The 22369-nt window shown below is 53.9% G+C and overlaps 1 protein-coding gene across 1 annotated transcript in view; it reads left to right on the forward strand.

Annotated features, from left to right (window-relative positions):
• The window catches only part of NR1I2 (nuclear receptor subfamily 1 group I member 2), a 54505-nt gene extending 32402 nt beyond the window's left edge, over positions 1–22103 (forward strand). The window contains exons 2-9 of the mRNA XM_075332777.1: positions 1861–2128; positions 13998–14128; positions 14338–14528; positions 15672–15799; positions 15880–16025; positions 16118–16234; positions 18185–18293; positions 20486–22103. Coding sequence (XP_075188892.1) covers positions 1947–2128; positions 13998–14128; positions 14338–14528; positions 15672–15799; positions 15880–16025; positions 16118–16234; positions 18185–18293; positions 20486–20630 — 1149 coding nt within the window. The 5' untranslated portion in view covers positions 1861–1946 and the 3' untranslated portion in view covers positions 20631–22103. The remainder of the gene's footprint in view (positions 1–1860; positions 2129–13997; positions 14129–14337; positions 14529–15671; positions 15800–15879; positions 16026–16117; positions 16235–18184; positions 18294–20485) is intronic.
• Positions 22104–22369: the final 266 nt, after the last annotated feature.

Genomic DNA, 22369 nt, shown 5'->3' on the forward strand with positions numbered 1-22369 from the left:
TCCTGGTCCTGTTTTCGGGAGTCTTCTATACTGGGGTGGGGAATTCTCCGTTGGTCTGTGGATTGTCCCGGTCCTGTCTTTGGGAGTCTTCTATGCTTGGGTGGTGAATTCTCCGTTGGTCTGTGGATGGTCCTGCTCCTCTCTTTGGGAATCCTCTATGATTAAATGGTGAATTCTCTGTTGGTCTGTGGATGGTCCTGGTCCTCTCTTCGGGAATCCTCTGTGATTAGATGGTGAATTCTTTGTTGGTCTGTGGATGGTCCTGGTCCTCTCGTCAGGGAATCCTCTATGATTAGATGGTGAATTCTCTGTTGGTCTGTGGATGGTCCTGGTCCTCTCTTCGGGAATCCTCTGTGATTAGATGGTGAATTCTTTGTTGGTCTGTGGATGGTCCTGGTCCTCTCGTCAGGGAATCCTCTATGATTAGATGGTGAATTCTCCGTTGGTCTGTGGATGGTCCTGGTCCTTTTTCGGGAATCCTCTGTGATTAGATGGTGAATTCTCTATTGGTCTGTGGATGGTCCTGGTCCTTCTTCGGGAATCCTCTATGATTAGATGGTGAATTCTCTGTTGGTCTCTGGATGGTCCAGGTCCTCTCTTCGGGAATCCTCTAGGATTAGATGGTGAATTCTCCGTTGTTCTGTGGATGGTCCTGGTCCTCTCTTCGGGAATCCTCTAGGATTAGATGGTGAATTCTCCGTTGTTCTGTGGATGGTCCTGCTCCTCTCTTCGGGAATCCTCTATGATTAAATGGTGAATTCTCTGTTGGTCTGTGGATGGTCCTGGTCCTCTCTTTGGGAATCCTCTGTGATTAGATGGTGAATTCTTTGTTGGTCTGTGGATGGTCCTGGTCCTCTCGTCAGGGAATCCTCTATGATTAGATGGTGAATTCTCCGTTGGTCTGTGGATGGTCCTGGTCCTCTCGTCAGGGAATCCTCTATGATTAGATGGTGAATTCTCCGTTGGTCTGTGGATGGTCCTGGTCCTCTCGTCAGGGAATCCTCTATGATTAGATGGTGAATTCTCCGTTGGTCTGTGGATGGTCCTGGTCCTTCTTCGGGAATCCTCTAGGATTAGATGGTGAATTCTCTGTTGGTCTCTGGATGGTCCTGGTCCTCTCTTCGGGAATCCTCTAGGATTAGATGGTGAATTCTCCGTTGTTCTGTGGATGGTCCTGGTCCTCTCTTCGGGAATCCTCTATGATTAGATGGTGAATTCTCCGTTGGTCTGTGGATGGTCCTGGTCCTTCTTCGGGAATCCTCTAGGATTAGATGGTGAATTCTGTGTTGGTCTGTGGATGGTCCTGGTCCTCTCTTCGGGAATCCTCTATGATTAGATGGTGAATTCTGTGTTGGTCTGTGGATGGTCCTGGTCCTTCTTCGGGAATCCTCTAGGATTAGATGGTGAATTCTGTGTTGGTCTGTGGATGGTCCTGGTCCTCTCTTCGGGAATCCTCTATGATTAGATGGTGAATTCTGTGTTGGTCTGTGGATGGTCCTGGTCCTTCTTCGGGAATCCTCTGTGATTAGATGGTGAATTCTGTGTTGGTCTGTGGATGGTCCTGGTCCTTCTTCGGGAATCCTCTAGGATTAGATGGTGAATTCTCCGTTGGTCTGTGGATGGTCCTGGTCCTTCTTCGGGAATCCTCTATGATTAGATGGTGAATCATCCATGGAGCTATGGATGAGTTTGGGTCCTGTCTTTGGGAATTCTTTACACGGAGATGATGACGGTAGAAGGCTTGTCGTCTGTTACACGTGTAGCCGCATCCCCCTCCTCCCCCTCATCTCGTGTCTCCTGGTCAGGGTGACTGGTTTCACAGCAGGATCTTCTGTTAATGCTCCTCGTTATTTCTTGTAGATCTCACTCGCGTAGGCGCTCGAGGAGCCTCTCCCGTCACTAAAAGAAGTGGCTGTTCCCAAGCATCCGTACTCTGTGACTAAACCATGTTCAAGGTCCAGGAAACCATCGTACTGGAGGAAGAGGAGGAGGAAGACACCTCCACCAGCTGCGGGACAGGGGAGGACGAGGATGATGGAGAACCCAAAATCTGCCGAGCCTGTGGAGACCGAGCGACCGGCTATCACTTTAATGCCATGACATGCGAAGGCTGCAAGGGCTTCTTCAGGTGGGTGTCCATGGTGGGGGTATTGAGCGGACATCGGCCGTGAATGTGACCACCTTGAGCACTGCAATGTTTGTTATTGGGTGGCTTCTCATCGGAGAGCGATCACATGAGACTCCCGAGGCTGAGGAAACCTAACCTGGTTAACTGGGACAGATCCACCATAACAGCCGGGATTAGTGCTGGTGCGCACCGACGCCGTCACATGAGTCCCAGGAGGTCCGCGCTCGTCATAGGAGAGGCTCAGCTGCGCTCTGCCGGCGATACTTCTAGAGATTCACTATATTTAGCACTTTACATCTTCTTTCGTTAGTTCCGTGTCAGGGTCTGAATTTAGTTTGGTTTTTTAAAATATTTTTTGTGATTTAATTCCTTTCCATTTTTTTTCTTAATTTTAGTTTTTTGGGTTTTTTTCAGTTTAGAGAACATTGAGGGGCTCTTGTGTTTGCACTTTTTTTTGTATGTTTTTATTTTGCTTATTATTTCTTGGTAACAGAAAAGCAGCCGGAATTACCGGCGTTATCCGGGGAAAAGTGAGGCTCTTTATCCGCCTTTTTTATGGTTTGCAATTTTAACCTGTTAAATACCAGTGTGGAGTATCAGGTAGGGAGATGTGCAGAGCGCGCAGTGCCGGAAAACCGAAATCTGCAAACAGCGCGTCAATGAGGACCGGAGTCCAGCGCCACCTACTGGATGTAATAGTACTCAACGCCAAGAAACTGCAGCCACCTGCGACCGGAGGCCTGTATTCTGTAACACGGAAGGATACACGCTCACAACACCCTGTGTGTGCTGGGGTGTGTGTATATATATACATATATATATATATATATATATATATATATATATATATATATATATATATATATATATATATATATATATATAATATACACATACACACACACACAGATAATATAGCTATATACAGAATGTGTGTGTGTGTATACATGTGTTCATGTGCTCTGTGTATATACATGTGTGTGTGGTGTGTGGTATGTGCTCTGTGTGTGTGTTTCTGTGTATATACAGTCATATGAAAAAGTTTGTGCACCCCTATTAATGGTAACCTTTTTTCTTTATAACAATTTGGGTTTTTGCTATTTCAGCTTCATATATCTAATAACTGATGGACTGAGGAATATTTCTGGATTGAAATGAGGTTTATTGTACTAACAGAAAATGTGCAATCCGCATTTAAACTAAATTTGACCGGTGCAAAAGTATGGGCACCCTTATCAATTTCTTGATTTGAACACTCCTAACTACTTTTTACTGACTTACTAAAGCACTACATTGGTTTTGTAACCTCATTGAGCTTTGCACTTCATAGGCCGGTGTATCCAATCATGAGAAAAGGTATTTAAGGTGGCCACTTGCAAGTTGTTCTCCTATTTGACTCTCCTATGAAGAGTGGCATCATGGGCTCCTCACAACAACTCTCAAATGATCTGAAAACAAAGATTATTCAGCATAGTTGTTCAGGGGAAGGTACAAAAAGTTGTCTCAGAGATTTACACTGTCAGTTTCCACTGTGAGGAACATAGTAAGGAAATGGAAGAACACAGGTACAGTTCTTGTTAAGCCCAGAAGTGGCAGGCCAAGAAAAATATCAGAAAGGCAGAGAAGAAGAATGGTGAGAACAGTCAAGGACAATCCACAGACCACCTCCAAAGACCTGCAGCATCATCTTGCTGCAGATGGTGTCAATGTGCATCGGTCAACAATACAGCGCACGTTGCAGAAGGAGAAGCTGTATGGGAGAGTGATGCGAAAGAAGCCGTTTCTGCAAGCACGCCACAAACAGAGTCGCCTGAGGTATGCAAAAGCACATTTGGACAACCAGTTACATTTTGGAAGAAGGTCCTGTGGACTGATGAAACAAAGATTGAGTTGTTTGGTCATACAAAAAGGCGTTATGCATGGAGGCAAAAAACACGGCATTCCAAGAAAAGCACTTGCTACCCACAGTAAAATTTGGTGGAGGTTCCATCATGCTTTGGGGCTGTGTGGCCAATGCCGGCACCGGGAATCTTGTTAAAGTTGAGGGTCGCATGGATTCAACTCAGTATCAGCAGATTCTTGACAATAATGTGCAAGAATCAGTGACGAAGTTGAAGTTACGCAGGGGATGGATATTTCAGCAAGACAATGCTCCAAAACACCGCTCCAAATCTACTCAGGCATTCATGCAGAGGAACAATTACAATGTTCTGGAATGGCCATCCCAGTCCCCAGACCTGAATATCATTGACAATCTGTGGGATGATGTGAAGCGGCTGTCCATGCTCGGCGACCATCAAACATAACTGAACTGGAATTGTTCTGTAAACAGGAATGGTCAAATCTACCTTCATCCAGGATCCAGGAACTCATTAACAGCTACAGGAAGCGACTAGAGGCTGTGATTTCTGCAAAAGGAGGATCTACAAAATATTAATGTCACTTTTATGTTGAGGTGCCCATACTTTTGCACCGGTCAAATTTTGTTTAAATGCGGATTGCACATTTTCTGTTAGTGCAATAAACCTCATTTCAATCCAGAAATATTCCTCAGTCCATCAGTTATTAGATATATGACACTGAAATAGCAAAACCCAAATTGTTATAAAGAAAAAAGGTTAACATTAATAGGGGTGCACAAACTTTTTCATATGACTGTATATATACACTGGAGATGGAAATGACAGCACACTGTCTGTTCAGTTGCGTTTTTCAGAAATAATGTCATTTCCATTGATAACTGTGCTCCGGTTTTGTGTAAGGGGTGCACCATGCCACTAGAGCAGGGTAAGGGGCGCACCGTGCGACTAGAGCAGGGTAAGGGGCGCACCGTGCGACTAGAGCAGGGTAAGGGGAGCACCATGCCACTAGAGCAGGGTAAGGGGTGCACCGTGCGACTAGAGCAGGGTAAGGGGCGCACCGTGCCACTAGAGCAGGGTAAGGGGTGCACCATGCCACTAGAGCAGGGTAAGGGGTGCACCGTGCGACTAGAGCAGGGTAAGGGGCGCACCGTGCCACTAGAGCAGGGTAAGGGGCGCACCGTGCCACTAGAGCAGGGTAAGGGGCGCACCGTGCCTCTAGAGCAGGGTAAGGGGCGCACCATGCCACTAGAGCAGGGTAAGGGGTGCACCGTGCCACTAGAGCAGGGTAAGGGGTGCACCGTGCCACTAGAGCAGGGTAAGGGGCGCACCGTGCCTCTAGAGCAGGGTATGGGGTGCACCATGCCACTAGAGCAGGGTAAGGGGTGCACCGTGCCACTAGAGAAGGGTAAGGGGTGCACCATGCCACTAGAGCAGGGTAAAGGGTGCACCGTGCCACTAGAGCAGGGTAAAGGGTGCACCGTGCCACTAGAGCAGGGTAAAGGGTGCACCGTGCCACTAGAGCAGGGTAAGGGGCGCACCGTGCCACTAGAGCAGGGTAAGGGGCGCACCGTGCCACTAGAGCAGGGTAAGGGGCGCACCGTGCCACTAGAGCAGGGTAAGGGGTGCACCGTGCCACTAGAGAAGGGTAAGGGGCGCACCGTGCCACTAGAGCAGGGTAAGGGGCGCACCGTGCCACTAGAGAAGGGTAAGGGGTGCACCGTGCCACTAGAGAAGGGTAAGGGGCGCACCGTGCCACTACAACAGGGTAAGGGGTGCACCATGCCACTAGAGTAGGGTAAGGGGTGCACCATGCTCGGGGGCGCGCTCTGTGCTCGGGGGCGCATTCTGTGCTGCGTTCTGTGCTGCGCTCTGTGCTCGGGGGCACACTTTGTGCTGCACTCTGTGCTTGGGGGCACGCTTTGTGCTGCACTCTGTGCTCAAGGGGTGCACTCTGTGCTGTGCTCGGGGACGCGCTCTGTGCTGTACTCGGGCGCGCACTCTGTGCTGTGCTCGGGGGGCGCGCTCTGTGCTGTGCTCGGGGGGCGCTCTCTGTGCTGTCCTCGGGGGGCGCTCTCTGTGCTGTGCTCGGGGGGCGCGCTCTGTGCTGTGCTCGGGGGGCGCACACTGTGCTGTGCTCGGTGGTGCGCTCTGTGCTGTGCTCGGGGGTGCGCTCTGTGCTCTGGGGTGCGCTCTGTGCTGTGCTCTGGGGTGCGCTCTGTGCTGTGCTCTGGGGTGCGCTCTGTGCTGTGCTCTGGGGTGCGCTCTGTGCTGTGCTCTGGGGTGTGCTCTGTGCTGTGCTCGGTGCTGTGCTCGGGGGGCGCGGTCAGTGCTGTGCTCGGGGTGCGCGGTCAGTGCTGTGCTCGGGGGGCGCGCTCTGTCCTGTGCTCGGGGGGCGCACACTGTGCTGTGCTCGGGGGGCGCGCTCTGTGCTGTGCTCGGGGGGCGCGCTCTGTGCTGTGCTCGGGGGGCGCGCTCTTTGCTGTGCTTGGGGGGGGCGCGCTCTGTGCTGTGCTCGGGGGGCGCGCTCTGTGCTCGGGGGTGCACTCTATGCTCGGGGGGCACACTCTGTGCTGTGCTCGGGGGTGCGCTCTGTGCTCGGGGGTGTGTTCTGTGCTGTGTTTGGGGGTGCGCTTTGTGCTGTGCTCGGGGGGCGCGATCTGTGCTGTGCTCGGGTGGCGCGCTCTGTGCTGTGCTTGGGGGGGCACGCTCTGTGCTGTGCTCGGGGGGTGCGCTCTGTGCTTGGGGGGTGCTCTCTGTGCTGTGCTCGGGGGGCGCGCTCTGTGCTCGGGGGTGTGTTCTGTGCTGTGTTTGGGGGTGCGCTCTGTGCTGTGCTCGGGGGCACGCTCTGTGCTCGGGGGTGCGCTCTATGCTTGGGGGGCACACTCTGTGCTGTGCTCGGGGGCGCGCTCTGTGCTCGGGGGGGTGTTCTGTGCTGTGTTTGGGGTGCGCTCTGTGCGGTGCTCGGGGGCGCGCTCTGTGGTCGGGGGGCACGCTCTGTGCTGTGCTCGGGGGGCGCGCTCTGTGCTGTGCTCGGGGGCGCTCTCTGTGCTGTGCTCGGGGGGTGCACTCTGTGCTCGGGGGCGCGCTCTGTGCTCGGGGGTGTGTTCTGTGCTGTGTTTGGGGTGCGTTCTGTGCTGTGCTCGGGGGGCGCGCTCTGTGCTGTGCTCGGGGGGTGCGCTCTGTGCTGTGCTCGGGGGCGCGCTCTGTGCTCGGGGGTGTGTTCTGTTCTGTGTTTGGGGTGCGCTCTGTGCTGTGCTCGGGGGGCGCGCTCTGTGCTCGGGGGTGTGTTCTGTGCTGTGTTTGGGGGTGCGCTCTGTGCTGTGCTCGGGGGGTGCGCTCTGTGCTCGGGGGCGCGCTCTGTGGTCGGGGGGCGCGCTCTGTGCTCGGGGGTGTGTTCTGTGCTGTGTTTGGGGTGCGCTGTGTGCTGTGCTCGGGGGGCGCGCTCTGTGCTGTGCTCGGGGGGCGCGCTCTGTGCTGTGCTCGGGGGCGCGCTCTGTGCTCGGGGGTGTGTTCTGTTCTGTGTTTGGGGGTGCGCTCTGTGCTGTGCTCGGGGGGGGCGCGCTCTGTGCTCGGGGGTGTGTTCTGTGCTGTGTTTGGGGGTGCGCTCTGTGCTGTGCTCGGGGGGTGCGCTCTGTGCTCGGGGGCGCGCTCTGTGGTCGGGGGGCGCGCTCTGTGCTCGGGGGTGTGTTCTGTGCTGTGTTTGGGGGTGTGCTGTGTGCTGTGCTCGGGGGGCGCGCTCTGTGCTCGGGGGTGTGTTCTGTGCTGTGTTTGGGGGCGCGCTCTGTGCTGTGCTCGGGGGGGCGCGCTCTGTGCTGTGCTCGGGGGGGCGCGCTCTGTGCTGTGCTCGGGGGGGCGCGCTCTGTGCTGTGCTCGGGGGGCGCTCGTCCCAGTGCGAGCCGCTTGCAGTGTTTGGTTGTAGTTGTACTGACCCGGATCATCACGTTGGGTGGTTTTTGGACTGGGGCCGCTGCAGACCCTGCTCTTTTGTTAGTGGCCCCCGCACGCCGTCCTCCACAATCCCTGGAATCCACGGCTCTCATGTACAGGGGGAGCGAGCGTTTGTTAGTGTTTCCAGGAAACCCTCCGCGCTGTTGCCAGGCGGCCATTATATGTAATCACACCAAGCCTTCTCTGAGAGGAAAGTGGAGCATGTCTGAACGTCAGTCATAAGTCTCGTGAGGCAGCGGCCGCGGACTCGTGCCGGCCCCCATTATCTGCACCCATTCACTCTATGGTCTCCAAGGAAAAATGCTGGTTACTAGGCAACTATAGGACTCCATTGTGGCCAGGCCTAAAAGCACAAGCCAGTGTTTAGAGGGCAGGACTGGGGGTATATAGTGTATACTTGAGCACCCGGTTTATAGAGGGGCAGGACTGGGGGTATATAGCGTATACATGAGCAACCGGTGTATAGAGGGGCAGGACTGGGGGTATATAGCGTATACATGAGCAACCGGTGTATAGAGGGACCGGACTGGGGGTATATAGCTTATACATGAGCAACCGGTGTATAGAGGGACAGGACTGGGGGTATATAGCTTATACATGAGCACCAGGTGTATAGAGGGACCGGACTGGGGGTATATACCGTATACATGAGCACCAGGTGTATAGAAGGAACGGACTGGGGGTATATAGCGTATACATGAGTACCCTGTGTATAGAGGGACAGGACTGGGGGTATATAGCTTATACATGAGCATCTGGTGTATAGAGGGACAGGACTGGGGGTATATACCGTATACATGAGCACCAGGTGTATAGAGGGACAGGACTGGGGGTATATAGCGTATACATGAGCACCCGGTGTATAGAGGGGCATGACTGGGGGTATATAGCGTATACATGAGCATCTGGTGTATAGAGGGACAGGACTGGGGGTATATACCGTATACATGATCACCAGGTGTATAGAGGGACAGGACTGGGGGTATATAGCGTATACATGAGCACCAGGTGTATAGAGGGGCAGGACTGGGGGTATATACCGTATACATGAGCACCAGGTGTATAGAGGGACCGGACTGGGGGTATATAGCTTATACATGAGCAACCGGTGTATAGAGGGACAGGACTGGGGGTATATAGCTTATACATGAGCACCAGGTGTATAGAGGGACCGGACTGGGGGTATATAGCTTATACATGAGCACCAGGTGTATAGAGGGACAGGACTGGGGGTATATAGCTTATACATGAGCAACCGGTGTATAGAGGGACAGGACTGGGAGTATATACCGTATACATGAGCACCAGGTGTATAGAAGGAAAGGACTGGGGGTATATAGTGTATACATGAGTACCCGGTGTATAGAGGGACCGGACTGGGGGTATATACCATATACATGAGCACCAGGTGTATAGAAGGAACGGACTGGGGGTATATAGCGTATACATGAGTACCCTGTGTATAGAGGGACAGGACTGGGGGTATATAGCTTATACATGAGCATCTGGTGTATAGAGGGACAGGACTGGGGGTATATACCGTATACATGAGCACCAGGTGTATAGAGGGACAGGACTGGGGGTATATAGCGTATACATGAGCACCCGGTGTATAGAGGGGCAGGACTGGGGGTATATAGCGTATACATGAGCATCTGGTGTATAGAGGGACAGGACTGGGGGTATATACCGTATACATGATCACCAGGTGTATAGAGGGACAGGACTGGGGGTATATAGCGTATACATGAGCACCAGGTGTATAGAGGGGCAGGACTGGGGGTATATACCGTATACATGAGCACCAGGTGTATAGAGGGACAGGACTGGGGGTATATAGTATATACATGAGCACCTGGTGTGTAGAGGGCAGGACTGGGGGTATATAGTGTATACACGAGCACCAGGTGTATAGAGGGAAGGACTGGAGGTATATAGTGTATACATGAGCTCCCAGTGTATAGAAGGGCAGGACTGGGGGTATATACCGTATACATGAGCACCAGGTGTATAGAAGGGCAGGACTGTGGGTATATACTGTATACATGAGTACCTGATGTATAGAGGGAAGGACTGGGGGTATATACCGTATACATGAGCACCAGGTGTATAGAAGGGCAGGACTGTGGGTATATACTGTATACATGAGTACCAGGTGTATAGAGGGAAGGACTGGGGGTATATAGCTTATACATGAGCACCAGGTGTATAGAGGGGCAGGACTGGGGGTATATAGCGTATACATGAGCACCCGGTGTATAGAGGGGCAGGACTGGGGGTATATAGTGTATACATGAGCACCCGGTGTATAGAGGGGCAGGACTGGGGGTATATAGCGTATACATGAGCACCCGGTGTATAGAGGGGCAGGACTGGGGGTATATAGCGTATACATGAGCACCCGGTGTATAGAGGGGCAGGACTGGGGGTATATAGCGTATACATGAGCACCTGGTGTGTAGAGGGCAGGACTGGGGGTATATAGTGTATACACGAGCACCAGGTGTATAGAGGGAAGGACTGGGGGTATATAGTGTATACATGAGCACCCAGTGTATAGAAGGGCAGGACTGGGGGTATATACCGTATACATGAGTACCTGGTGTATAGAGGGAAGGACTGGGGGTATATACCGTATACATGAGCACCAGGTGTATAGAGGGGCAGGACTGTGGGTATATACTGTATACATGAGTACCTGGTGTATAGAGGGAAGGACTGGGGGTATATACCGTATACATGAGCACCAGGTGTATAGAGGGGCAGGACTGGGGGTATATAGCGTATACATGAGCACCCGGTGTATAGAGGGGCAGGACTGGGGGTATATAGTGTATACATGAGCACCCGGTGTATAGAGGGGCAGGACTGGGGGTATATAGCGTATACATGAGCACCCGGTGTATAGAGGGGCAGGACTGGGGGTATATAGTGTATACATGAGCACCCGGTGTATAGAGGGGCAGGACTGGGGGTATATAGCGTATACATGAGCACCAGGTGTATAGAGCGCAGGATTGGGGGTATATAGTGTGTCACGTTCATTGCCGTCCCCTCATTTCCTTGTGTGTAATGGTCATTGTCTTCTCCCCTCGTTTCTTTGTGTGTCACGGTCATTGCCGTCCTCTCTTCTCTCCGTGTGTCACGGTCATTGCCGTCCCCTCGTCTCTCCATGTGTCACGGTCATTGCCGTCCCCTCTTCTCTCCGTGTGTCACGGTCATTGCCGTCCCCTCTTCTCTCTGTGTGTCACGGTTATTGCCGTCCCCTCTTCTCTTCGTGTGTCACGGTCATTGCAGTCCCCTGGTCTACCCGTGTGTCACGGTTATTGTCTTCTCCCCTCGTTTCCTCGTGTGTCACGGTCATTGCCGTCCCCTCTTCTCTCCGTGTGTCACGGTCATTGCCGTCCCCTCGTCTCTCCATGTGTCATGGTCATTGCCGTCCCCTCTTCTCTCCGTGTGTCACGGTCATTGCCGTCCCCTCTTCTCTCCGTGTGTCACGGTCATTGCCGTCCCCTCTTCTCTCCGTGTGTCACGGTCATTGCCGTCCCCTCTTCTCTCCGTGTGTCACGGTCATTGCCGTCCCCTCTTCTCTCCGTGTGTCACGGTCATTGCCGTCCCCTCTTCTCTCCGTGTGTCACGGTCATTGCCGTCCCCTCTTCTCTCTGTGTGTCACGATCATTGCCGTCCCCTCTTCTCTCCGTGTGTCACGGTCATTGCCGTCCCCTCTTCTCTCCGTGTGTCACGGTCATTGCCGTCCCCTCTTCTCTCCGTGTGTCACGGTCATTGCCGTCCCCTCTTCTCTCCGTGTGTCACGGTCATTGCCGTCCCCTCTTCTCTCCGTGTGTCACGGTCATTGCCGTCCCCTCTTCTCTCCGTGTGTCACGGTCATTGCCGTCCCCTCTTCTCTCCGTGTGTCATGGTCATTGCCGTCCCCTCTACTCCCCGTGTGTCACGGTCATTGCTGTCCCCTGGTCTACCCGTGTGTCACAGTTATTGTCTTCTCCCCTCGTTTCCTCGTGTGTCACGTTCATAGCCGTCCCCTCTTCTCCCCATGTGTCACACTCATTGCCATCCCCTCGTTTCCTTGTGTGTTACAGTGATTCCCGTCCCCTCGTTTCCTCGTGTGTTACGGTGATTCCTGTCCCCTCGTTTCCCCCTCAGCTCATCTCTCGGCCTCTTTCCGCAGACGTGCCATGAAACGCAGCCTGCAGCTCAGCTGTCCCCTCGTTTCCCCGTGTGTCACAGTGATTACCGTCCCCTCGTTTCCCCGTGTGTTACGGTGATTCCTGTCCCCTCGTTTCCCCCTCAGCTAATCTCTCGTCCTCTCTCCGCAGACGTGCCATGAAGCGCAGCCTGTGGCTCAGATGTCCCCTCGTTTCCCCGTGTGTTACGGTGATTACCGTCCCCTCGTTTCCCCGTGTGTCGCGGTGATTACCGTCCCCTCGTGTGCCCCTCGGCTCATCTCTCGTCCTCTCTCCGCAGACGTGCCATGAAGCGCAGCCTGCGGCTCAGATGTCCCCTCGTCTCCCCGTGTGTTACGGTTATTACCGTCCCCTCGTTTCCCCGTGTGTCGCGGTGATTACCGTCCCCTCGTTTCCCCCTCAGCTCATCTCTCGTCCTCTCTCCGCAGACGTGCCATGTAGCGCAGCCTGCGGCTCAGCTGTCCCCTCGTTTCCCCGTGTGTCGCGGTGATTACCGTCCCCTCGTTTCCCCGTGTGTCGCGGTGATTACCGTCCCCTCGTTTCCCTGTGTGTTACGGTGATTACCGTCCCCTCGTTTCCTCCTCAGATCATCTCTCGTCCTCTCTCCGCAGACGTGCCATGAAGCGCAGCCTGCGGCTCAGCTGTCCCCTCGTTTCCCCGTGTGTCACAGTGATTCCCGTCCCCTCGTTTCCCCGTGTGTCGCGGTGATTCCCGTCCCCTCGTTTCCCCGTGTGTCGCGGTGATTCCCGTCCCCTCGTTTCCCCCTCAGCTCATCTCTCGTCCTCTCTCCGCAGACGTGCCATGTAGCGCAGCCTGCGGCTCAGCTGTCCCCTCGTTTCCCCGTGTGTCGCGGTGATTACCGTCCCCTCGTTTCCCCGTGTGTCGCGGTGATTACCGTCCCCTCGTTTCCCTGTGTGTTACGGTGATTACCGTCCCCTCGTTTCCTCCTCAGATCATCTCTCGTCCTCTCTCCGCAGACGTGCCATGAAGCGCAGTCTGCGGCTCAGCTGTCCCCTCGTTTCCCCGTGTGTTACGGTGATTACCGTCCCCTCATTTCCCCGTGTGTCGCGGTGATTCCCGTCCCCTCGTGTCCCCCTCAGCTCATCTCTCGTCCTCTCTCCGCAGACGTGCCATGAAGCGTAGCCTGCGGCTCAGCTGTCCCCTCGTTTCCCCGTGTGTCACAGTGATTCCCGTCCCCTCGTTTCCCCGTGTGTCGCGGTGATTCCCGTCCCCTCGTTTCCCCGTGTGTCACGGTGATTCCCGTCCCCTCGTGTCCCCCTCAGCTCATCTCTCGTCCTCTCTCTGCAGACGTGCCATGAAGCGCAGCCTGCGGCTCAGCTGTCCCCTCGTTTCCCCGTGTGTCGTGGTGATTACCGTCCCCTCGTTTCCCCGTGTGTCGCGGTGATTCCCGTCCCCTCGTGTCCCCCTCAGCTCATCTCTCGTCCTCTCTCCGCAGACGTGCCATGAAGCGCAGCCTGCGGCTCAGCTATCCCCTCGTTTCCCCGTGTGTCGCGGTGATTACCGTCTCCTCGTTTCCCCGTGTGTCGCGGTGATTCCCGTCCCCTCGTTTCCCCGTGTGTCGCGGTGATTCCCGTCCCCTCGTTTCCCCGTGTGTCGCGGTGATTCCCGTCCCCTCGTGTCCCCCTCAGCTCATCTCTCGTCCTCTCTCCGCAGACGTGCCATGAAGCGCAGTCTGCGGCTCAGCTGTCCCCTCGTTTCCCTGTGTGTTACGGTGATTCCCGTCCCCTCGTTTTCCCGCGTGTCGCGGTGATTCCCGTCCCCTCGTTTCCCCGTGTGTCACGGTGATTCCCGTCCCCTCGTGTCCCCCTCAGCTCATCTCTCGTCCTCTCTCCGCAGACGTGCCATGAAGCGCAGCCTGCGGCTCAGCTGTCCCTTCCAGAACTCCTGCGTCATCAATAAGAACAATCGCCGGCACTGCCAGGCCTGCCGCCTGAAGAAATGCCTGGACATCGGGATGAAGAAGGAGCGTGAGTCCCGTGTGTGGTGCTCCATGTGTCTGCGTGGCCTCCTGGTTACTATGGTAACACATGTAAAGTGGCGGCACTTCTATAGATGATTCTGGCCTCGGTCGTCGCACCAGTCGTCACGTCGGTCAGACGCAGTTATGGTCGTGGTGACGTCTGCTTGCGGTCGTCTGCCGTGCGCCGCCATGTTTTCACCTTCCTGTCGTCTGCAGTGATCATGTCGGACGAGGCCGTGGAGCTGCGACGCTCCCTTATTAAGAAGAAGCAGAAATTGTCCCAAATCCCGAGCCTGTGCCCCACGTTGTCCCGCATGACGGAGGAGCAGGAGCGGCTGGTGACGCAGCTCTCAGAAGCCCAAAAGAAGACGTTTGACAGTAACTTTGCCTACTTCAGGAACTACCGGGTATGAACGGAGGACGGACGCTCCTCGGGGGCGGGACAGGGGCGGGGCTCTTCAGAAATGTCTCTACTTTAGCTGCTTCCTGTCACCTCAGGCTGAGTCTCGCCATGCTTTACACTGCATCTCTGCTTCTAATAACACTTCCCCATTGTCATTAACTTCATTAGTAAAAGTTACAGCCTTTCTGCTGTTTGTAATAAAGGAAGAACAATGTAAATATCTGATCAACATTAGTATAAAGAGGTTTCTCCAAATTCCCCGCGAATCCACACTCACTGACCCAGTGCCGGGAATATTCACCCCTTCATGACCAGCGTCTTCAGGACTTGGAGATGCCCTCTGGCTGTTACCACCTGCTGCAGACCCCATACATCACCATCACCAGCTGGTGGCAGCCTGAGGAATCTCAGCCCGGTCTCATGGGCCTCCAGGTCACTAATATTCTTGAGTTTGCTGCAGCCGCTTCTCCACATCCCACCAGAGATTTTGTACGTGGTTGAGATCATAACCCTGTGGTGACCACTCCAGAATCCATTGTGCTGCACTGTAGACATCACCGAGCCCCCACCATGCTTCACTGTAGATATCACTGAGCCCCTGCCGTGCTTCACTGTAGACCTTGCCGAGCCCCCTCTGTGCTTCGCTGTAGATATCACCAAGCCCCCACCATGCTTCACTGTAGACATCACCAAGCCTCCGCCGTGCTTCACTGTAGATATCACTGAGCCCCTGCCGTGCTTCACTGTAGATATCACTGAGCCCCTGCCGTGCTTCACTGTAGACATCACCGAGCCCCCGCCATGCTTCACTGTAGATATCACTGAGCCACCGCCGTGCTTCACTGTAGACATTGCCGAGCCCCCGCCATGCTTCGCTGTAGACATCACCGAGCCTCCGCCGTGCTTCACTGTAGACATCCCCGAGCCTCCGCCGTGCTTCACTGTAGACATCCCCAAGCCTCCGCCATGCTTCACTGTAGATATCGCTGTTAGTAATCATGTGCAGTGTGGAGTACACTGTATACAGGGGGTTATTGTGATTACAGCTGTCTTACATCCTCGCTCATCGGGGGGGTGAGGGGGTGACATAGGATCCAGTTTGGGGGATTGTGGCATTGCCCCCTCATGTGCTTTGTGTCTTTCGTAGCCAATCCGACGGCACCAGGACCGGCTGCAGGAATCCACCGTCTTCTTGATGTTACCTCACATATCCGACCTCGTTACCTACGTGATCAAGGGCGTGATCAATTTTGCCAAAAATATCCCGTATTTCAGGTACAGCTCCTCCTTTCCTCATATAAGGCCCAGCGCCCATCAGAAAGTCATGTGACTTCCCGCCATGCCTCCTTCATCAGGGATTTGGGCATTGAGGACCAGATCGCTCTGCTGAAAGGCTGCGCTCTGGAGATCTGCGTCATCCGATTCAATACGGTGTTTGATGACCGCACGAAAACCTGGTCCTGCGGTCAGTTCAGCTATAACAGTGACGACCTGTCGATGGGTGAGTGCCCGGCGGCGGCCAGTCTGTCATATGGCACTGTGTACTCGCTGTATGGTAATGATCACGGATTGTATATCGCCCCTCCCCCACAGCCGGATTCCGCCAGCTCTTCTTAGAACCGCTGATCCGTTTCCATTGTATGCTGAAGAAGCTGTGCCTGCATATCGAGGAGTACGCGCTGATGCAGGCCATCTCCCTGTTCTCTGCAGGTACTGTATGCTCCATCTGTAAGTAGTGGCCAAGAGGTCGTCGCCATCTGTAGCTCCAGTTCTGCCCTAATCATGGGTGGTGCTGGGGGTGTGGTTAATGTAATCAGGGGCTGGACTAGGGGGTGTCAATGTAATCAAGGCTTGGACTAGGGCGGGGGGTCAGTGTAATCAGGGGCTGGACTAGGGCAGGGTCAGTAATCAGGGGCTGGACTAGGATGGGGGTCGATATAATCAGGGGCTGGACTAGGATGGGGGTCGGTATAATCAGGGGCTGGACTAGGATGGGGGTCGGTATAATCAGGGGCTGGACTAGGATGGGGTCGGTATAATCAGGGGCTGGACTAGGGTGAGGGTCAGTGTAATAAGGGGCTGGACTAGGGTGAGGGTCAGTGTAATAAGGGGCTGGACTAGGGTGAGGGTCAGTGTAATAGGCTGGACTAGGGTGGGGGTCAGTGTAATAAGGGGCTGGACTAGGGTGAGGGTCAGTGTAATCAGGGGCTGGACTAGGATGGGGGTCAGTGTATTCAGGAGCTGGACTAGGATGGGGGTCAGTGTAATCAGGGGCTGGACTACTGAAGGGGTCAGTGTAATAAGGGGCTGGACTAGGACGGGGTCAGTGTAATCAGGGGCTGGACTAGGATGGGGGTCAGTGTATTCAGGGGCTGGACTAGGATGGGGGTCAGTGTAATCAGGGGCTGGACTATGATGGGGGTCAGTGTATTCAGGGGCTGGACTAGGATGGGGGTCAGTGTAATCAGGGGCTGGACTAGGATGGGGGTCAGTGTAAATCAGGGGCTGGACTAGGATGGGGGTCAGTGTATTCAGGGGCTGGACTAGGGTGGGGGTCAGTGTAATCAGGGGCTGGACTACTGAAGGGGTCAGTGTAATAAGGGGCTGGACTAGGACGGGGTCAGTGTAATCAGGGGCTGGACTAAGGTGAGGGTCAGTGTAATAAGGGGCTGGACTAGGACGGGGTCAGTGTAATCAGGGGCTGGACTAGGGTGAGGGTCAGTGTAATAAGGGGCTGGACTAGGACGGGGTCAGTGTAATCAGGGGCTGGACTAGGGTGAGGGTCAGTGTAATAAGGGGCTGGACTAGGGCGGGGTCAGTGTAATCTGGGGCTAGACTAGGATGGGGGTCGGTATAATCAGGGGCTGGACTAGGATGGGGGTCAGTGTATTCAGGGGCTGGACTAGGGTGGGGGTCAGTGTATTCAGGGGCTGGACTAGGGTGGGGGTCAGTGTAATCAGGGGCTGGACTACTGAAGGGGTCAGTGTAATAAGGGGATGGACTAGGACGGGGTCAGTGTAATCAGGGGCTGGACTAGGGTGAGGGTCAGTGTAATAAGGGGCTGGACTAGGGTGAGGGTCAGTGTAATAAGGGGCTGGACTAGGGCGGGGGGTCTGTGCAGCCCAGGGCTGGACTAGGGCGGGGGTCTGTGCAGCCCGGGGCTGGACTAGGGCGGGGGGTCTGTGCAGCCCGGGGCTGGACTAGGGCGGGGGGTCTGTGCAGCCCGGGGCTGGACTAGGGCGGGGGTCTGTGCAGCCCGGGGCTGGACTAGGGCCGGGGGTCTTAAAAGACTTTAAAACAAATAAGAATCCAGCCGCGCAAAGTTATTTCAGACCCCACAATTATTTAGACCCCTAAATTGAGAATAACAGACGCTTTACAGTCAATAGTGAGTCCGATCAAACCCCTGACACTAATGATCTGACCATTTACATGAATTAGTCCCCGGAGCAGCTCGAGAGTACAAACTGCTGCAATAAACCAGAGACCACCAGGAGGGGGCGCTATTACATCTGTCAGGTGGTCAGTGATGAGCCGCTCATGTCATGTACTGGTTAGATACGGAGTCGTGACATAGTCACCAGTCCGGAGGGTCCCGACGCAGCGCCCCGGGATCAGACGCAGCGCCCCGGGGTCAGACTTTACTTCTTTGTATTCTAGACCGACCGGGTGTCAGCGACCACGACAAGATCGATAAGATTCAGGAGTACCTGGCGCTAACGCTCACGACGTATATAGAGAGCCAGCGGCCGCCATCTCCGGAGAACAGGTGAGGGGTATATAAGTATGTGTAAAAAGCCTGATGGCGCTTCCTAACACGCAGGTGTGAACAGGCTCATACTGAACACGAGATCTGTTATTACAGAAAGACACAGGGTCACTGAAATGCTAAGTTATGTTAACAGTGAATATAGGAACATGCATTAACTGCTAAGAAAATACGTATACAAATTGAGATACTAATTATATGAAAAGGGGCAGCTGTCTTTTTGTTATGTGTGAGTATATACTGTATACAAAACTCAAAAAATAAGTCAGGCAAAATTGTGGGTAAATATCTTTGTTTCAAGCATGTGACGCTCGTTCACACTCACCTGTGGAAAGTAACAGATGTGGGCAATATGGAAATCACATCTGAAATCAGATAAAAAGGGGAGAAGTTAACTCCATCTTTGCACTGTGTGTGCTGCACTAAGCCTGGAGAACAGAACGAGGAGAAGAAAACTGTCTGAGGACTGGAGAACCAAAGTTGTGGAAAAATATCAATCTCAAGGTTACAAGTCCATCTCCAGAGATCTTGATGTTCCTTTGTCCATGGTGTGTAACATAATCAAGCAGTTTACAACCCATGGTACTGTAGATAATCTCCCTGGACGAGTAGCACAGGATAGTCCGGAACTTGGATAAGCCCCAATCACGTTCTAGAGAAATTCAAGCTGTCCTGCAGCTCACGGGGTATCAGTGTCAGCGAGAACTATTCATCCACATCTGAATGACATGAAACGCTATAGAGGAGACCCAGGAGGACCCCACTGCTGACACAGACAGAAAAACACTATGGAGGAGACCCAGGAGGACCCCACTGCTGACACAGAGACAGAAAAAAGCCAAAATTTACGTGAGGAACCAAAATCTTTATAGAAAAGCGTCTTGTGGACAAATGAGACAAAGATAGAGCTTTTTGGTAAAGCAAATCATTCTACTGTTTAACGAAAACAGAATGAGGCCTACAAAGTAAAGCACACAGCACCTACAGGCACATATGGGGGAGGTCAGAGATGTTTGGGGATTTTTTGCTGCCTCTGGGGGCCTTGACTGTGTGCAAGACATCATGAAATCTGAAGATTACCAAAGGATTCTGCGTGGCAATGTAGCATCCAGTGCCAGAAAGCTGGGGGTGCGTCCTAGGTAGAGAGAGGCAGATTTGCAGATGTTCAGGTTCAGCAGGTCCAATTGGACTTTTTTAAAAAAAAAAAAGGTCCGGTTTGGAACTGAAATTGCTCTGTAGTTGACCCCGACCCAGATATAAGTCTGAGACCTGATCTCGAGTTTTATAAAATGGGGGCTGCAAAAGGAAGCAAAGTGCGGATTAAGCAGGACAGCTATACTTACGGAGTCTCCGTGTGGGTGTCACACTGTTTACGGGTCAGCTCATTAAATCTCATGAATATTCACTGCTTTTCCTGCTGCCTCTTGCCTGTGATTGGTTGCCCCGACACTAGCTGTCTGGGTCCCTGAAGTGGAATGTAAAAATAATTGAAAAAAATGGCGTAGGGTCCCCCGTAGTTTGATACCCAGAGCAGATAAAGCAGACAGCTGGAGGCTGCAGTCCTCAGCTGTGTGTTATCTTAGCTGGTTATCAAACTACCAGGTATTACATTATTTAAGAAAAATAATTAAAAAAAAAAAGGCTTGCGGTCCCCCTTCCCCCCCAATTTTGTTACCCAGCTGGGTAGACAGCTAGGGACTGGTATTCTCAGGCTGGGTAGGCCCATGGTTATTGGTCCCCCCTAAGACTAAAAATAGCAGCAGGCAGCCGCCCCAGAATTGGTGCATCTATTAGAGGCTCCAATCCTGGCGCTTTACCCGGCTCATCCTGATTGCCCTGCGCTGTGTATTATATTACAGGAGATCCTGCACCATGATTTCCAATGATTTATTTTTACAGTCCACTTCTGGGGCCCAGACAGCTAGTGTGAGGGCAACCAATCACAGACTCGGTCACAGAGGATGGGTGAGAGGAATGGACCCGGAAGCAGTGTACAGCCGTGTAGAGACTCTGTATGTATAAAGGGTGGCTGAACAGTACCAGAGACTTCCCTGAGAAGGGGTCTGCGCACGGATACTACGGTTCGTGTTTTCCCGCCGGTGACTGTACAGATGTGGCGCACGTTTCCTTGGGGGGAGTGATGTTGCCCCCGTTGCTGACAGCAGATGTTTGTTTTTCGTTTCTGGTCTCAGGTTCATTTTGGCGAAGATCATGGAGTGTCTGACGGAGCTGCGCTCCATGAACGACGAGCACAGTAAGCAGCTGCTGCACATCTGGGACATCCAGCCGGACTACACCCCCCTAATGCACGAGGTGTTCAGCAGATTGCCGGAGTGACCGCATCCGTCTGTCTGATCGCTGAGGTCAGTCCCGTTGTCGGTGCGTTACTTGCGTTCCCGGTGATCTTCGGGCTCCGGACAGACGGACGCTGTGAACAGTTTGTGTTTTTCGGATGTGAACTTTTGGAAATTGCAGCATTTCCGCCATCACTACTGATCACTACCGGAGGCCGGCAGCGACAATCTCAGGACTCGCCGCCATCAGGTAGGCATGAACTCCGCCTGCTCTCCTCGCCCTCCGCCGGCTCTCCTCGCCCTCCGCCGGCTCTCCTCGCCCTCCGCCGGCTCTCCTCGCCCTCCGCCGGCTCTCCTCGCCCTCCGCCGGCTCTCCTCGCCCTCCGCCGGCTCTCCTCGCCCTCTGCCGGCTCTCCTCGCCTCTGCTGTAACGATTACCTCTCGCTTGGCGGCAGTGCTGTGATATCTCCGCCCCATCAGGGAATAAGCTCAAACCACAACCTATTACCTACCTGTAAGCCCCCGGAGCTGACGCTCCATCAGTGCCGGCTCTGGACTCAGCCCAACACACTCATTCTCACTGCAGCACTCAGTTTCTTGCACTTTTTTTCCTCTGTGGTTCGTCAAGATGGCCGACATCCCCGGCGAGTGGCAGGACAATAGCGCTACATCTGAAACTCCGCCTCCTGTGCATCCTGCTTGGCGGGACGGACACCGTCCTCATCCTGATCTTACACTCCGGTCACATCCAGAGCTGCATTCATAAGGTTCCACTTTACCAGATGCAGGAGCTGGTTTTCTGCTGGTCACTGTTCAGTCATGTATTGTCCTCTCGCCTGAGCAGAGGTCACAGCAGAATCGTGAATGCAGCTCTTGTTCTGACTGGAGTATTTTAGGTAAATTGTATGTCCGAGGCACAAGATGCAGAACAGAGGAATAAAGCGGAGGCACCGCTGCTCCCCACAAGCTGCCGGGTCCTCAAGTGCCAAATATCCATGTCCTCATTACATCCAGCTACAGATTAATGTCTTGTGCCTTAGTTATGGAGAACCAGGGGGGGGGACAGGATGGGACCCCCGAGCATCGGATCACAGGTCAGTGCTGGGTAACTGGGTGGCATCATGAAGCCTGAAATCCACCAGCACAGAAACTACTGCCTGAGCTGAATTGTGATTGCAGCTCTGAGGGTGCTCGGAGCCTGAGGATTATTTTCTATAGCTTTGGAGTGTGAATTATTGATCCGTCCCACAGACGCCCTACCTCATTCCAGTTCTCCCAGTGCAGGAGCGCGAACACCCCACCGTATGCACCTCCCGCTTCATGGGAGCTGGAGCGCCTCGACGTCTGCCCCCCGTCCCCCAAACATTGCCCCCTTCTCTTCACCGATGTAGAAGCCTCCTCATCCCGGCCTCTGCTCCCCTCTCCTCACCAATATAGAAGCCTCCTCATCCCGGCCTCTGCCCCCCTCTCCTCACCAATATAGAAGCCTCCTCATCCCGGCCTCTGCCCCCCTCTCCTCACTAATATAGAAGCCTCCTCATCCCGGCCTCTGCCCCCTCTCCTCACCAATATAGAAGCCTCCTCATACCGGCCTCTGCTCCCCTCTCCTCACCAATATACAAGCCTCCTCATACCGGCCTCTGCTCCCCTCTCCTCACCAATACAGAAGCCTCCTCATACCGGCCTCTGCCCCCCTCTCACCAATATAGAAGCCTCCTCATCCCGGCCTCTGCCCCCCTCTCCTCACCAATATAGAAGCCTCCTCATCCTGGCCTCTGCCCC

This window comes from Anomaloglossus baeobatrachus, chromosome 2, assembly GCF_048569485.1.
Source record: "Anomaloglossus baeobatrachus isolate aAnoBae1 chromosome 2, aAnoBae1.hap1, whole genome shotgun sequence".
Classification (NCBI taxonomy): domain Eukaryota; kingdom Metazoa; phylum Chordata; class Amphibia; order Anura; family Aromobatidae; genus Anomaloglossus; species Anomaloglossus baeobatrachus.